At 39.9% G+C, this 15,782-nt stretch overlaps 1 protein-coding gene across 7 annotated transcripts in view; it reads right to left on the reverse strand.

The window, feature by feature from the left end:
* The window catches only part of PDE4D (phosphodiesterase 4D), a 1,371,497-nt gene that overhangs the window by 251,062 nt on the left and 1,104,653 nt on the right, over positions 1–15,782 (reverse strand). The window contains exon 1 of one of the 7 annotated variants that reach the window (XM_040977573.1): positions 12,348–12,412. The exons of the other annotated variants lie outside the window; for them this stretch is intronic. Coding sequence (XP_040833507.1) covers positions 12,348–12,412 — 65 coding nt within the window. Of the gene's footprint in view, positions 1–12,347; positions 12,413–15,782 lie in introns of those variants that run through there. 7 annotated transcript variants of the gene reach the window in all.

Consider the following 15,782-nt stretch of genomic DNA (forward strand, 5'->3'; position numbering starts at 1 on the left):
AGAATGGTTAATGTGGCAAAAACAACCCCACGTGCCACATTTGTTTTCTGATGGACTCCAGATTAAACATCTTCACATGCACTACACCATTCCCACTACGCACAGAGCGAGCGTTCCTGAGACGTTTCTCTTCAGTCTTTAGAATTATTCTGAGGGATCCGAACTTTCCAACTATCACTCCTGTTAGAAACTCCACAAAGTAGTCCTCTCCAGCAGTATAAGTGAAGTTAACTGGCTTTGCTAGAACAAACATTTCTGCAATTATGGTCGGACTCCAAAGAAGTTTCCAGGGATTTTTCATTTTCTTTCCCATCAGATGTTCTCATTGAATTCACAGGCTCCAACCTAAGCTGATTCCCCTGGATTATGTTTTCTTGAATCTACCGTACCTTAGAGAAAATGTATTGTCTGCCCCTCATGTGAACTTGAAATTGAGAGTGGTGGTTACTCTTATAAATATGTAGGAGGTAGCGAGTGAAGCTTTTGGCAAACTTTTGGAATCCAAAGTTCATATTTATAGCTACGTGTTCTATATTCTCCATCATGCACATATATGTTTACGAACACACCAAAGAAAGCAAATGTATTTGGCAATTTGAGCAAATCTTTCATCTTCTTGAAATAAACTAAGTAAAACTTTTCTTTGCATATTGGAAATTTAAAATTATTTGCTAAAAAAGAAACAACGCATGGAATTGGAAAACAAGCACCTCTAACTTTATATTTAGAATGACTAACAATCTACAGAAATCAGATTCACCAACAGATCAGAAACAAAAGTCAGAACAACAATAATAACAAAAAATAGATTCAAAAAGCTAGCTGCTTGGAAAGGATGACCAAGAGCATAAGGCTGAGAGAAGGGGCATCTTCAAGTAAGAAAAGTCACCATTTATTAACAAGCACGAATTACAGTTCACAGACAAAATACAATCCTTTTCTTTGACTACTAGTGGAAGTTCGTCAAGGTGGAACTGCTTTCATATTGCCTTGGAGGGGTGGGGTATGCCACGGAGAAGAGGTTCTGAAGTCAGAGTAGGTTCAAATGGGACTTAGAGAGCCCAAACTGTCACAGCTACACCACAAATGCTAGGACTGCACACAAAGGACCAGGGACCATGGAATAATGTGATTCACTGTGAAAGGCTGGTGATAATTTGATATTTGTTGGACATTTGTTGCATGATGCCTTAATATGGCAGCTGTAATCCCCAACGTCAAGTCCTTTAACTGAACTATAAATGGGACACAAATGCAATTTTCTTTTCATTCCCTGCATGGAATCTGATTTTTAACAGTTCTTTCAAAAGATCTTTGTTTGGTGAAATGGCCTTATTCAGATTAATGCGGCTACAGATATGCTTATGCATGCTAACGAAAGTTAATAGCAAAGTGAATTTACTTAGAGAGCTAGCCAGTAAGCAGGGAAGCTGTTTGGGGGAAAGAAAACATTAAATCTATCTGCCTTTAAAAAAAAATAGTGAAACAGAACCTTAAACAAACATTCAAAAAATTTAACTTAGACTTATTAAAATGAATGTGTCCCGGAGACTAACTGTGGAGACAGATTTTGATGGCAAGGTCATCACGTCACTTATTTAGTGAGTTATTTTTTGTTTAAAATTCACTTCCTTCTGGTTGTTCCTGATGATGATACTCATCTCACGTCCCTATTCTCTACAGATATGAACATGTCGGAGAAAGTAAAGGATAAATTCATATAAATAGAAAATAAATCTGCTTGTTCTGATATTTATTTTAATAGCACGAACCTAAATGCTTAAACTGGCTGACAGTTAAATATTTAGGAGAAAATAAAGGAAACTATTTTGAATGGAAACATCTCTGAAAAAAAAAAGCTTACAGATCTGAGGGACGGATGAAGGGAGAGCACAAAATATCTCTGCAGCTCAGGGAAAACATTTTGGTCTGAAAAACTCATATAATCCTGATTTATTTCATATTATTCCACCCAAATGTAAGTGGTGAGATCTTAAAATCATTCTGTTTTGCTGGACTTCTGGAAACAACTGAAATTATTGCTAATTATAAATGTACCCTCTTCTCACAAAAATGAAAGCATACTGCGGATAAAATTCAAACTCCTGGGCTCCAGAGAAGTGCTTTAAATAGCTACCAGATTGTAAATTTCATGCAAGTGAGGTTATATATTTCCACTGCTGTCTCTAACAGCCTGCACGGAGTCTGGGGCAAAATCAGCTTAAAAAACACTGTGAAAGAAGCAGTGAAAAGCATACCTTTCATTTTGTAACTAAAACACCTACAGAAATGAAACTCTCCTATCATGACTGTATAGTTTAAGTTATAGCATTGGATCAAATGGCCAAGTGGACGGAAATTGGGTTTTTTTTGGGTGGGGGTGACAACATTAAAATGATTCACTTCCTCTATCATTAAGGATTAAGTCTTAATTTCTTAACATTCAAACCTATTTTAGTCTAAAGATCTGACAAAGCCAATCACTGGCTTAGGATGGGGAGAAGTCCACAACAGAGAGAGGAATGGTATCCCTAAGTGGCTCCTGACTTTTAAGATTAGCTTGTCTCTCTGGTTCAGTTTGTCAGCAGTGGAAGTTCTCTGGCCTGATACTTGGATTGGCTTCCAGATGCTCATACTGACGAAGGAGGGTTGGAGTGAACCTCAGGCCAAGAGGTCCCGGCTGTCCTTAACCACCGCTTGAGAAATTTGAAAGATCAGTCTCATTAGCTGTGAGCTGGTGATTATCATGCTTACGACGTTTACTAGCATTTCTGCTAACACCATTAATTATTAGTTGATGATACTCTGGAGAGTCTACTCAGGCAAGAAGCAAACACTTATGCAAACTTGGAAGTGCAGTTCCTAGAGCAGAAGGCAAGCGAGGTGAACTGAAAGCATTGAGAGACACTGGAGATCAGCAATCCTAGGGGAGGCAGAAAACTAAGGGTAGAACAAATCCACAGGAACCAGGAAAAATCTCCTTGTCATCGAGAGTAAATTCTGTCAGTACAACTGTTTTAGCAGATACACTACTGATCAAAAGGTCAGACAGTTAAAATAGAGAGAAAAAAGAAAGAAAAATAATGGATTGCAAAATGCTTTGTGGTATTGAACAACTCACTGTTCTCCTCTCCGTGTGAGTGACAGGCGTGGAATGGCTGGATGGAGCAGGTATTGTGCTGGGAAGAGTGGTTTATCCTTGGATAAAGGTGAACAAGCCTTGCCTGTCCTGTAACACACTCACAGGACAGGCAGGTATGATACCAAACAATATGTGAACACTTCAAGAGTTGCAGTGAGAAATATTCACTGTTTCATGGCCACAGATGCAACTGAACTTAATTCCCATGAGGAGGTCTCAGAAAATGCTCACAGGAGATGAACTAATGCCAGCACCCGGCTCTGGAAAACTCTAAAACTGTGAGCCAAATAAACTTTTCTTCAGAACTGCCTGCCTTGAGCTGGTTAATGTAGGTATGAAATCATACTGAAAATGATTATACTGAAATGATTATTGGTGATGACTTAGATGGCTAGCACAGCTAATATTTACTTCAAATTAACATCTCAACCAAGTTTGCTTGTTACTATATAACAGTGAGTTTGAACAAACCACATATGCATCATTTATCAAGGAAGTGGGGGAAAACACCCAAATACATACTGCATTGTTCCTTTTCTATATCATCAAAAAGCAGGAAAACATAATGCGTGATTTTTGAAGACAAAGAGATACTTTCATTCCTCAAAATACCCATTCCTGCAATGGGTGGTACTAAGTCAGGCCAAGCAGTGGACAGGGAACTCAGTTCAGGTCTCCCATGTGGACGGCAGGGATGCAACTACTTGAGCCATCCTCACAGCCTTTCCAGGGTCCACATTTGCAGGAAGCTGGAGTCAGGGACCAGTGCTAGAATTCAAAACCAGGTTCTCAACTATGTATGGCATGCAAGCATCCCAACCAGCATTTTAACTACCAGGCCCAAACCCCATTCTCTGTATTGCACTCTTGCTATTTCTACCCACTCCTCATCCTCAAGTGATACTTCCTACTGTAGGAATTAAGTGAAGTTTTGGCCGCCTAAATTATCTTTATTGCTTTGAAAAACAGAGCAAGAAGCTTAAGCCTATTCTTCTGAGCTAACATGAAAGGGAGGTGTGAATTGAAGGGGAAGCCTGCCCTGGCTGGAGCAAGTTCTTGGGAGTTTGAGACTCATGTCTGGGTCGGTGAATAATGGTTTAGCAACTGTCTATCTGTGAAGAATGATTAGCCACTTGTACAAGCAAGGATGTGAGGGTGACAGGAGATGGGAATTCAGAGAGGTAGGAAGGACCTGGTAGTATAAGACTGAACCACCAGGCAGCCACAAGTAGCAAAGTCATATGGAGAGAAATCCAGTACAATGGCATCAATCTTCTTTAGGAAGCCTCAAAAATCACACACAAAAATATCTTTAAGGAAACATTTGTATTAACAAGTCACAATGGTACCATGTGTTTATGACTCAGAATGAATATTTTCAAAACAAAATGGAAAGAAACCAAAAACTCACCAGTAGTTTTCAAATATCATAAAAAATCTTTTTAGCTATTGGTTCACTAGCACTTTCTCTGCTGATAAGAAGAAGGAAATTGGTTAAAATTTAAGCAAGGAGATAACACTAGGTATAAACGATACTTCCTACCTGTGTGGGATTACAGCAGGGAAGCCCTAGGATGTATTCTGCATCTTATTCCTGCCATGGCCCATGTGGATGGATTCTGCATCTTATTCCTGGTTTTCTAATTTCTCATACAGGAGATAAATGCAAGGACTCACAGCCAACTCCTTTATGACAGAAGTTTCCAGCATGGCCAATACAGGACAAGGAGGATATGTATTCTACATTAAGTCCATCAATGGTCGTTTTGTTAAGGAGCTGGTAGTGTGATTGAATAACCTGAGCCACCACAAGGCAGGATGTCTACTTCAAAATCAGATGGTGTTCTTCCACTCAGGTCTCCTCTCTCAAGTCTTTCTTGCTCTCTCATCACAATTTCCAAGCTTTTACTTTGAACCCATTTTTTTGTGATTTTCTAACTGTATTCTGAAGAGCAGTTTGCCTCTGTTAGCTTCTCCAAGTCACATCTTTACTCATCCCCCTCTTAAAAGGCTGAGGGGTAGGTAAGAAATAGAGTTTATATATCTTGTTTTGTAGGTTCTGGAATTCTCATTACTCTCCATTCTTTTTTTAAAGACTTGTTTATTTTTACTGGAAAGGCAGATCATAATTTTGGGGGAGAAGGAAAGACAGAGAGAAAGATCTTCCACATGTTGTTCACTCCCCAAGTGGCCACAATAGCTGGAGCTAAGCCGATCTGAAGCCAGAATCCAGGAGCCTTGTCCATGTTTCCCATGCATGTGCAGGGTCCCAACACTTTAGGCCATCCTCTACTGTTTTCCAAGGCCATAAGTGGAGAGCTGGAAGGGAAGTGGAGCAGTGGGACATGAATCAGAACCCATATGAGATCCTAGCACGTGTGTGGTGAAGATTTAGTTATGGAGCCATTGCTCTGGGCTCTCCCCAGTTTGGGAAGTGTTTCCTAGTTGCGGCCAAATTTGAGCACAGATATCTGAGATGGATAATAGGCACGTCGTCTCATTAGTATGTAGTGAACATAAAGACCTTTTAGAGTACCTAACCTAGACTGGCTGTTTTTGTGTCCACGCAGTGTCCCAGCCCTGCCTGCAAGTTCTGCAGGATTAGCAGAGTTAGTGCCTTTGGTGAAAGGACACCCACGTCCACTGTCCATTTTCTAGCATGCCATTATCCCCATGTTACCTACGAAGAAAGTGGGTCTTCTCGGGGGGCGTGGGGGACACTTCCTCCAGACCCTAACATTGATGAAGTCTCGGCTTTGATTCTGATGATCTTTCCCACCAACACCTAAACCCCTAGGCCCGTCTTTTTCACATTTCTGAAAAACGTGTTTTCCTTTCCTTTCCCTCCCTTCTTTCTCTCCTTTACCCTCTTCCACTCTCCCCTCCCCTCTCTTTTTTCTTCTTTCCTTCTTTCTTTCTTTTTCTTGATTTCATTCCCTCTCTCTCTCTGTTCCCCCACTGGCCCTATTTCATGAAACCACAAAAAAGACAGAGAGCTCCCATCCACCTCTTCTCTCCCCAAATGCCTGCAATGGCTAGGACTAGGACTAAGCCAGGCTGAAGCTGGGAGCCAGAAATCCACCAGGATATGTCATGGATGTAGCAGGGTGTAATCCCTTCTAGAGTATACATACATCAGCAGGATCAATTCCTGAATTTTTAGCTGTGCACATATTTAATGATCTCCCTGCTCCAGAAAAATTCACAATAAATTAGCAAAAACATAAGTGAATTAAAAATGAGCATCTTAACTCTAATCATAATATATGATTCCTCAGAAATGAGAAATGTTCCATCATTTCGATATCTTGGCAGCCAGAGGGCTTTGAAACTTCCCAGAAGTTCAATGTCTTACAAGTTTATCCCAATTTATACAAGGATACAGAAGGCAGAGAAGACTCCCCAGGGGCAAGGTAGCACTACAGAGAACAGAATTATAAACCACCAGCTGTTATTACCTAGTAGCTTTTACACAATAGTCTTGGGCACTCTAGTGTTCTTTGCTCTTACTGCAAGGACAGAGACTCAGTTTGTAAACTAAGTGGCTCTTTTATTGTTAACATAGCTTTCCATATGTCAGGCCACTCATGGTTTAAAAATCCCATCCATGTCAAATATAATTATATCTCTTATATATACATATATGTTTCTATTGATTTCACATCACAGTTTATGTGTAAAATAGATCCTATTAAAAACATATTTTAAATTCATCCATTAAGCTTGGTCTTTTAATTTTACAGGTAACTAGAGTTGGCTATAGAGAACCTAGGTGGTTTCTTCAGGGACAGGGAGTATGTTAGAAGAGAATAAATGATTTTTTCCCTAGAATCTTATCATTTCTGAGTTTAAAGAATAAACCTTTTGGTGATTCAGTCTATGTTTTCCTCTATGTTTTAAATAATATCTGCTTTAAATAACACTCAAGCTATCTTCGTCGTTTCTCCCAAAAGCTGTGTATTCTCTAGCTCTATTGCTAACAGACATGAGACTAACACAGGTTATGGAATCAAATAGGTTTTCTCAAGTTTCAAATTCTGAGTCAACCTTGGAAGCAGTTACTTTCCTAAGCAAGACCACAAGACATACTGGACAGTCAGCAAGTAAGCAAACTCCATTTGTTTTCCCATTTACAAAAGCTTCTAAGATAAAAAATTCAGGAAGGGAGATTTGATACATTTTTCACAGTTGACCTGAAAAGTTTGAAACTTCATACAAAGTCTGAGGTGAGACATACTATTTGTATTTAACTTTATAGAACTGTCAGACAGCAGAGCAAAATTTGCTAATATAACTGGAAGCACGCTTTATTCAAAGTTGGGGGACAAAAACAATATTTTACCTTTCATTATCCATTACAAGGATGAGATGAAATTACTTGCTGCAGTAGAGAATAGCCTAAAGACTACAACTGCAAGTCTCTGTCTCTCTGAGGGAGGGAGGGAGGAAGAGAGGGATGGGGGCAAGGGGGAGAGAGAAAGGAGAGAGAGAGAGACTGACTCCCATCCACCAGTTCACTCTGCAAATGCCTGCCAACAGTTGTGCAGAGCCAGGCTGAAGGCAGAGCCAGGTTTCACATGGGTCTCTCACAAGCATGGTTGAAACCCAACTACTTGCACCACCACTTGATACCTCCCAAGAGGCCTCATGGCATGATGCTGAAACTCATGCAGAGTCAGGCCTTAAACCCAGGTACTCCAGTGAGGGTTGTGAACAGGTGAAGTGGCTCCTTCACCCCCAGGTCCAGCGTCACTCTCACTAACACCCAGAATCAACCTCAGCATCCTAGACCCCGCAGTGCATTCAGAAGATGGACAATACGCAGGAATTAAAACGGGTAATTACTCAGGTAGCAGAGGGAGACTTCATGCTGAAGCAAAGAGTATTGTCTCTGGAGTAAACATACTTGGCTTTGAATCCCAGGCTTCCTGGTCACTTTTTAATTTATCTCATCTCAGCATCTTTAAAATTTAGATTAGTAATTCTGATTTCAATGTGGTTATATGAACTAAATAACATATTTTATATGAAATTCTACATAGATTTCTTACTTACAATACATACTTAATTAAAGTGAAAGCTAGAAGTACTGTTATGAGAAAACCCCCATATCTTAAATGAAGAGGGAGAATAAAGAAATAGTATTAATCATTTAACATACTTTCAACTGAACCTGAGAGCAACCCAGGAAGGGCTTCTGAGCACTTTCTACTGCCACACATTCATCAATGATGCTAGCCCTTTTTCATTCTCAATTACAAAGCTAATTTTTTTAGCCTAAGCAAATACTTTCTACTGTGACCAAAAGGCCAGAATACAAAAATGCTTATCTAGTCTGTATTTTTACAACCACAGGAAGAGCGAGCCAATAATAATAAAAAGGGGAAAGGATTTATTGTTCTGACTTGCAAGCTGATTCAGAAAATCTTTATCTGCCCACAAATAAAATGCTAACTTTCAGTTGGGATATGGAGCAATTCATTCTTTAATGCATAGACACACATTTCTATACACATAATGATGAGTCAGCCAATGTACATAACTTTTATTTTCTTTTCTAGTATGCAAAGCAAGATTTACTTAGGAAAAGGAGAAGGAGGGCTCCAGCCCTAGTGGGGGGTGGGGCTCCAAGGAGGAAAGACCTGAGGAAGTGGTAGGAATGGTGTCAACATTTACATTTTAATAGTCTAAGCTCTCCTGTGTAACACTTCATTGATGAAAGAGCTCACTTAATATAGAAATACAGTCAGAGGACACACACACACACACACACACACACACACACACACACACACACACTCAGAATGTCACCTAACACCATTCCTAGCATTTTTATCCCTAAAAGGTAATTCCTACCAGAGGATTGGAGCACAGCCTTCCAGATTTTTATCTATATCTGAACTAAATGCCATTTTACATATTCAACAATCAATTTCAAAGCTTGCTTCAGAAAAATACCACTGTCATACTCTGGAGTGTAATATTCTCTTTCTCAGATTACGTATTGAGTGATCTTAAACAAAACCACTAAATCCTACACCTGTTAAAACAGCAGGAAAGAACAAGTCTCACTTTATTGACCAAAGCTCTCTTGATATTTTGAAGGCTAATCATTTTTGACTTAAGTCCTACCAATCTTAATTAGATGAATAAGAAGAGTGCCTTGGATATGTTTGTAAATATTAAAATGCTATAGGAAATAAAAAGGAACACAGAAGGCAATATTATAGAAATGCTGACTAACTTGGATATTTAAAATACAAGTGTTCATAGAGATGCTACTGTTTTATTTCTTTAAATTGAAGGTAGAATCTAATCATTGAAACAATGTAAATAGGAAACAACGTTCTCACCAATGAATTTGTTACTTTTGCTAACTTTGTGAGCACAAAAACATACATCGATTAAATTTTTCCTGATTTGATTTGTGTAAATCTTTTAAAGATATACTTAAAAACAGATGCCATAATTACTTTCTGCTACAACTTCCCATGTTTGATCTTCAATAAGCAATTAATAAACAGTACATTATATACACTTATTACATAAACTAAGTCTGTGACACAAGAAAACACTATTACCAAGATTTTAAGTTCAGAATACTGTAATTATAAGTAAGCCTGGTGTTTTAATAAGGATAAAACAAAAGGAAAGGTATAAAATATCAACATAAATATGCCATAAAATTCCTTTTAAAACATTAACTATGCTGTTGAAATGCAATTAAAGCTAGAATGAAAAAGCCAGTATGGATCGCTTGTAATGGTATGTGTTAGGGAAATATAGGGAAACTCAGCAGAAAGCAATTCAAGGCATGAGATCCTTGCAGGAGGCAGGAAACAGACTTCTAAAGGCAGTGTTTGCCCTGCAGCATCCCAGGGCCAAAGGAGAGATCTGGAGAAAGTGACCCAAGGCCCAGTGGAAGAGCAAACAGATTTACATAACCAGAGTTAAGGTGGTAAAGTCAAATGATGGATCCCCCCAAAAGAAGGCCAGCAGGAAAGAAAAAACAAAGGGAAATCTGCAAAAGATATGAAGGGTGAATCAGCCGGTGGTGGGAAGTCAACCGCAAAAGAGGATGAAGTAGGCTTGGTGTTTGAGAAGGCATGGGGCTGGCAGGGATGTCACAGGGGGGTGTCAGAGGGGTGTTTGCTGGCAGTGGAGGGAGGGGGCCGGAAGCACTTATCCACCTGAGTTGTCTGACGTCTGAGGCCTCTGTGCAAAAGGGTCTGGTTTCTTCCCTATTTTTTGTTTTTTTTTTTTGGTTACGAAATAATTTTCATGGAATTTTACCTTGCACAAATGTAAACAAAGAAATATATGTTCATAGGATTTGAATGATAAAAAGTGAAAAGTGGTACGGTCTACTACAATCTCAGGCCAGATTAGTTTGTAAGACAGAGCAGTTATATCCAAGCAGCTATATCCAAGTAGCTATATTCCTAAGTCAGATGCAGGGCTAATAACTATAGACCTTTTCTGTAATGTGTGTGCGGTTCAACTCGAATCATTAGCATACACAGATATTTATTTCTTATAGAAAAATCTGACTATACTAGGCAGAAGAATTATCATTAAATGGAATAATAGGTACATTACAAATCAATATTTTAACATGGATCTACTTATATAAACATCTCATTTAATTTAAATTAGTATATTATAGCACTATGAATTAAAAATAGGCTGCCAAAAAACCCCGATGGAGGAAGAAGAATCAATCTTTCTTGCCTACCAAAATGAACAAACAGTTCCTTACCGAATCTTGAATTTGAAAATTTGAAAATGTTATATCTTGGCCATTTATAGAAAAAAAAAGGAGAGACAAACAGCATTTTTTTGCCTATCAATTTTTTTCTTATATATATATGGTATAAGTCATATATGAATAAATTCACTTATTTTATGAATTCTGATCACCTGTGTCAGAGATTGAGAGATGCAAATTGGTTCCCAGGATTTAGCTATTTGTCAAGGAAAGGCCTTTGCAGATGCAAACTCGTTTTTAAATAAACCCTGCAGAGGGTTATTGCGTGTATTCTTTTATGTGGGATGACAAGTGACATGAGAGACAATATTACCATCTCTAGTGTAGGAAAACTTACAGAAATACTACCCAGGGGGCAATCCTTGGAATCTATTCTAAAATACTAGCGTAGTAACAGCAAGCAACCATGCATTCGCCTAACTGTGAGCTGAACCCTAACTCAGCTGACAAGCAGAGTGCCTAATTGTGAGCTGAACTGGACTCAGCTGACAAGCAGAGCGGAGAGCTGTGTTTAGGCTGCCTCCCCCTCCCCCCAGGCATCACACACCTCGCTCCCATCCTATCCCCACCAGCTGCCCTCAATCTTTGCTTTTATTTCTCCTGCCTGGAACCTGCTTATTTCCATTTCAAAGAGGTGACTTAGTTATTTATTTACAGTCACTCGCGAAGATAATCAAAGTAAGATTAACCAACCTCTGCCATAGTCTTACCTATTTTCTGTAAATAGCTGTTCTACACACAAAAGTTACTTTGTTGGGAAATTTTCCTTTAGGGCCATATGCTTAAGAGCCTATCACATCAGAGGCAGGAAGGAGCACAATAAATATTGGAATAAGCGAAAAATGAACATAACTTTCTCAAGGGTTGAAGCATGAAAATTATCCCCCATATAATTATTATGGAAAACTATTAATAAACGGAAAAAGAAAAGAGGCCTGAATGGCAAGCATATATTATTATATAGATTTTGCCACAGAATTAAGGACGAGTTACTATGAAACACTTGCCCTTATTAATTCCTACCACATCCGTGCAAACAGCCAGAGTTTTATTTCTAAAGCCAGGGAGAAAGTCAGTTTATCTGCAACAAGCAGAAAAATAAAACAAAATCACACTCAAGAAACGAGCTAATCGGGCAAACATGACAAGCTCAGAGCTTCCCAAGTCCCAGCAGATTGGCAAATTTCTCTTTCTCCCTAGAATTTATCAACAGATAAACTGCCAAAGTCCACAGGGATTTAAAAAAAAAAAAAAAAAAGTAAGCATCCCATTTAGCTAGATCGGACCAGAATGGGAAAAACAAAACAGGCAACTAAAGAAGCAGGGCCAACTCTTTTCTGTCTCACCAAGCCCGTCAGTAATTACTAACTACTGAATGAAATTCCTTGTCAATCTTAAGAGGGAACGAGACAGAAATACGAGAATAAAGCACCTTACCAAACTGCCTCTGTGGTCCTCAGGGAACTTGTAGACCTGGATCTCGGCTTCATAATAATGCTCATTTTGGAAAACAAAATAAATTAAAAAAAAAAAAAAAAAGGAAAAAGGAAAGACGTTTTCAAGCGCTCTGATTAATTCATCTCAGCTGCTTCTCTCCACAGAGTTAACTACTCCAGGGCAGGCTGCCGCAGGGGTCCGGTGTGGGTGGAGGGCACAGGGTGCCCGCCGTTCCAACTCGCAGGCAAGTCTCTGAGCGCTGGAGCCTTCTCTTCTTTCGGGCTAAATTGACTCCGTCCCTGCTGTTCGGAAGCGACAGCTGCTTTTCTGTCTCGCATTGCCAAGGGAGGTACCGCATTTTCAACCTATTCTTCATCTGGATCACAAGGGAAGCCAGCACAGGCAAAGAGAATCTCTGGATCGCCTCCTTTTTGGCAATTTCATAATAATAGGTTGTTTAAAAGGTTTCCAACTTCTGTAAGTGCTCAGGTAGGGAGAGAGGAAAAGAAAATGACCCGGCAGGTCTTGCAACTCGGTCAAGGAAGTTTCATTTCAAGGCGACCACAAGGAAACACGTTGGTCCGTGGAGCCACGAGTCGAGCCGGCCAAGGGGGGGCGAAAAGGCTTCCCGCAGGCGGGCTGGGGGCTGTGGATTGACCTGGAACGCGACTGCGGAGGTGCGTCCTGCCCCGAATCACACTCCACGCCTTTGTGAATGAGAAACGGCCATTCAATCTCACCGGACAGAAACTATTCCTCAAGGGCCGAATGACGTCGGTAGGAAGGCAGTTCAAAAACATCGGAGGGAAGTGAGAAAGAGGAAAAAAAAAAAAAAAAAAAATCCCAGCGCCCAGCCCAGCTTCGCTAACTGCTGAAATGAACAGGGAGGTAGTCCTGAGACCAGAGTATAACTCCGCCAAGTCCACTTACACATTCCCTCAACTTACAGAGTTCCCTCCTCTCGAAAAACGAGGTGTCTGTAAATTAGGGAACAAATCCGTGAGCACTTTTACAGGAAACACGTCCTTTGGTGAGGAGTTGTGTGTGTGTGTGTGTGTGTGTGTGTGTTTAAACCAAACAAATCATGTCATTTTCTTAAAGCACCACGTAAGTCCTGAAAAACTAAAAATGTGCCCATATAAACAAAGTTGAGAGAACTGTATTACTTGGCACCTGTTGGTTTTGATTGGATTTAACAAAGCACTAGGATTTCAAGTTTGCTCACAGAGAAGGAAACTCCCTCTTAAAATTCAGAAAGTGTAGCAGGCATCATTGCATTAGACTAAAAGATGCAGTGTGTTACTGCTGGGCAAATGGCTACAAGCATTCACACTGTACCCTCATAAGGTGTTTCCTCAGCTTCATTTCTTTTGAAAATGATGTGCAAAAGCAGTTGATTTTATACACTAAGGCTAAGGAATGAAACTCACTAAGCTAGCATCCCCTTTTGAACACCAATACCTGCCCCATTGGCTGCATCTGAAATAAAACAGTGACTTCTGTCATTTAAACTGTCATCTAGGCTAAATGCAACTGTTCCCACGAGCAAGGGCCTGTGGCTACCTGTCCTCTCCATCCGGATATTTGCATAGAGGATACGTATTCCTCTGGGTGTGTCAACTTTAATTATGTTGGATGCGCATTATTAAGTGAAAAGAATTTGAGCATTCTGATTCCTTCAATGACATTAGTCAGTGCCTTGGTTCTCCAGTCTGACGTGAACTGGCTGTTTGTTTAGCCTTTGCAGACAGGATGTTGAATTGCCTTGTGACCCACCCAGACAACTTGGAAAGTTAATGTAGTAAGCCACCTTGGAGGCTCTGGCTGCATATGACAGGCAAAACGTCAGCTCCTGACCTGGGCACACTGTAAGGTGCATTGGTGATTCAAAGATCTTTTCAATGACCCTCAGGCTCCTGAAGATCAATGTCAACCAATTGCTTTGCACATGGTTATCTCATTAAGCTTTTCCATTTTCTTAGGACTGGACAGGGACAAGCACACCTTCCTGGCTGTGTCTCCTGATGAGTACATGGCTGGCCCGTTAAGGCAGGTGAACTAATCACATATGCGAGATTCGTCCTCCTTTTCCAGGGGACAGGGAAGCTAGCATTTTTCCTCCTTGGAATGTCAACTTGTAAAGCGAAGAACAAAAGTAGACTGAGTCGAATGAAAGGACTGTCCAGTTGAAACCCCGCTCACTTCTGTGTAAGGTCTGCCGCAAATCTAGTTGTCATTTCATAAAGAAACATGGACCCTGCAACGTCATGTCTGAATGTTATGTATTAAACATTCCATGAACAATCACCCCAATGCTTTAGTCTCCCAGAAGGCCTGCTGTCCCACTGACAGTATGTCATGGACTCTTATTCCCTTCTTTATCACACACTGTAGCTTTATGTGCCATGATATCAACAACTTAACTGTTGGTTTTATTCCTACTTCTGTGTTTAAAGAAATGACAGATCATTTTTTTTTTCAAAAGTGTCTATTCAATGTATTTTCTCTATTTGAAGACAGTTTTTCACCTGGGCATTTCTAAAAGGATAAAGGTTTTTCCTCTGGAGAGTTTCTCAGAGGCAAACCGACTTCATTGGCCACCATATTCCTGTTAGGGTACAAGCTTGTGACCAGGGATGGGTTGGGAGGAGGACTGACTTAGAGACCAGGATGCAGGAGTCACGTGGCTCTTGACTGCAGGGCTGTGGTAAATGTGCCTTGCATCCAGAAGTCACAACATCTCCCTGGTATCCTTAAAATGTCCCATGATATGTAAGCCTGCGGTGACCACATTCAATGGACTACACCATGCATGTGTGAGTTCACCGGATCCTCTGCAAAATACTTTGTTGAATCAAACCACCCTATAACACGATGTTTCTCCCTCTTGGACACTTACTATTTGTGCCATATTAGCCATTTATTTCTATCATGGCTTGCTATTTTCCATTGGCTTTTTGAAAAAGACTTCAATGACATTAAAAAATTACATTTATTCTGTGAATGAGTATGAGGTGTTAGTTTTATATTTTTTCCAAAATACAAAGGAAAGAACCTATATTAATATTTTGATGATCACAACTTTATCTTGCACCACTGTTGGGGATCTACAAGGCAACTTGGCAACACTCACACGTAGTGCAACAATCCATATGAGTAGATTGTGTGCCTAAAACATGATTTGCATTTCTCCTGTCATCCAATATTCAATATAACCGGCAGGACAAATGCCATTGATCAAGAAGCATGAATTAATTATGACACATATTAACTAAAACTGATCAATCGAGGTATTTACTACCAGATCTAGGTTTTTTCCAGTTACTTCTACTTTGCAATATTCTGCCTATGCCTGAAATTTCGGACCTATTTTCAGATTATAATAGACACTCCACATTTTCCAATCTGTCATGAACAGGTTCCTTAGAGCCATAA

Source organism: Ochotona curzoniae, unplaced genomic scaffold, assembly GCF_017591425.1.
Source record: "Ochotona curzoniae isolate NIBS_2020 unplaced genomic scaffold, NIBS_Ocur_1.0 contig_2754, whole genome shotgun sequence".
Lineage (NCBI taxonomy): Eukaryota > Metazoa > Chordata > Mammalia > Lagomorpha > Ochotonidae > Ochotona > Ochotona curzoniae.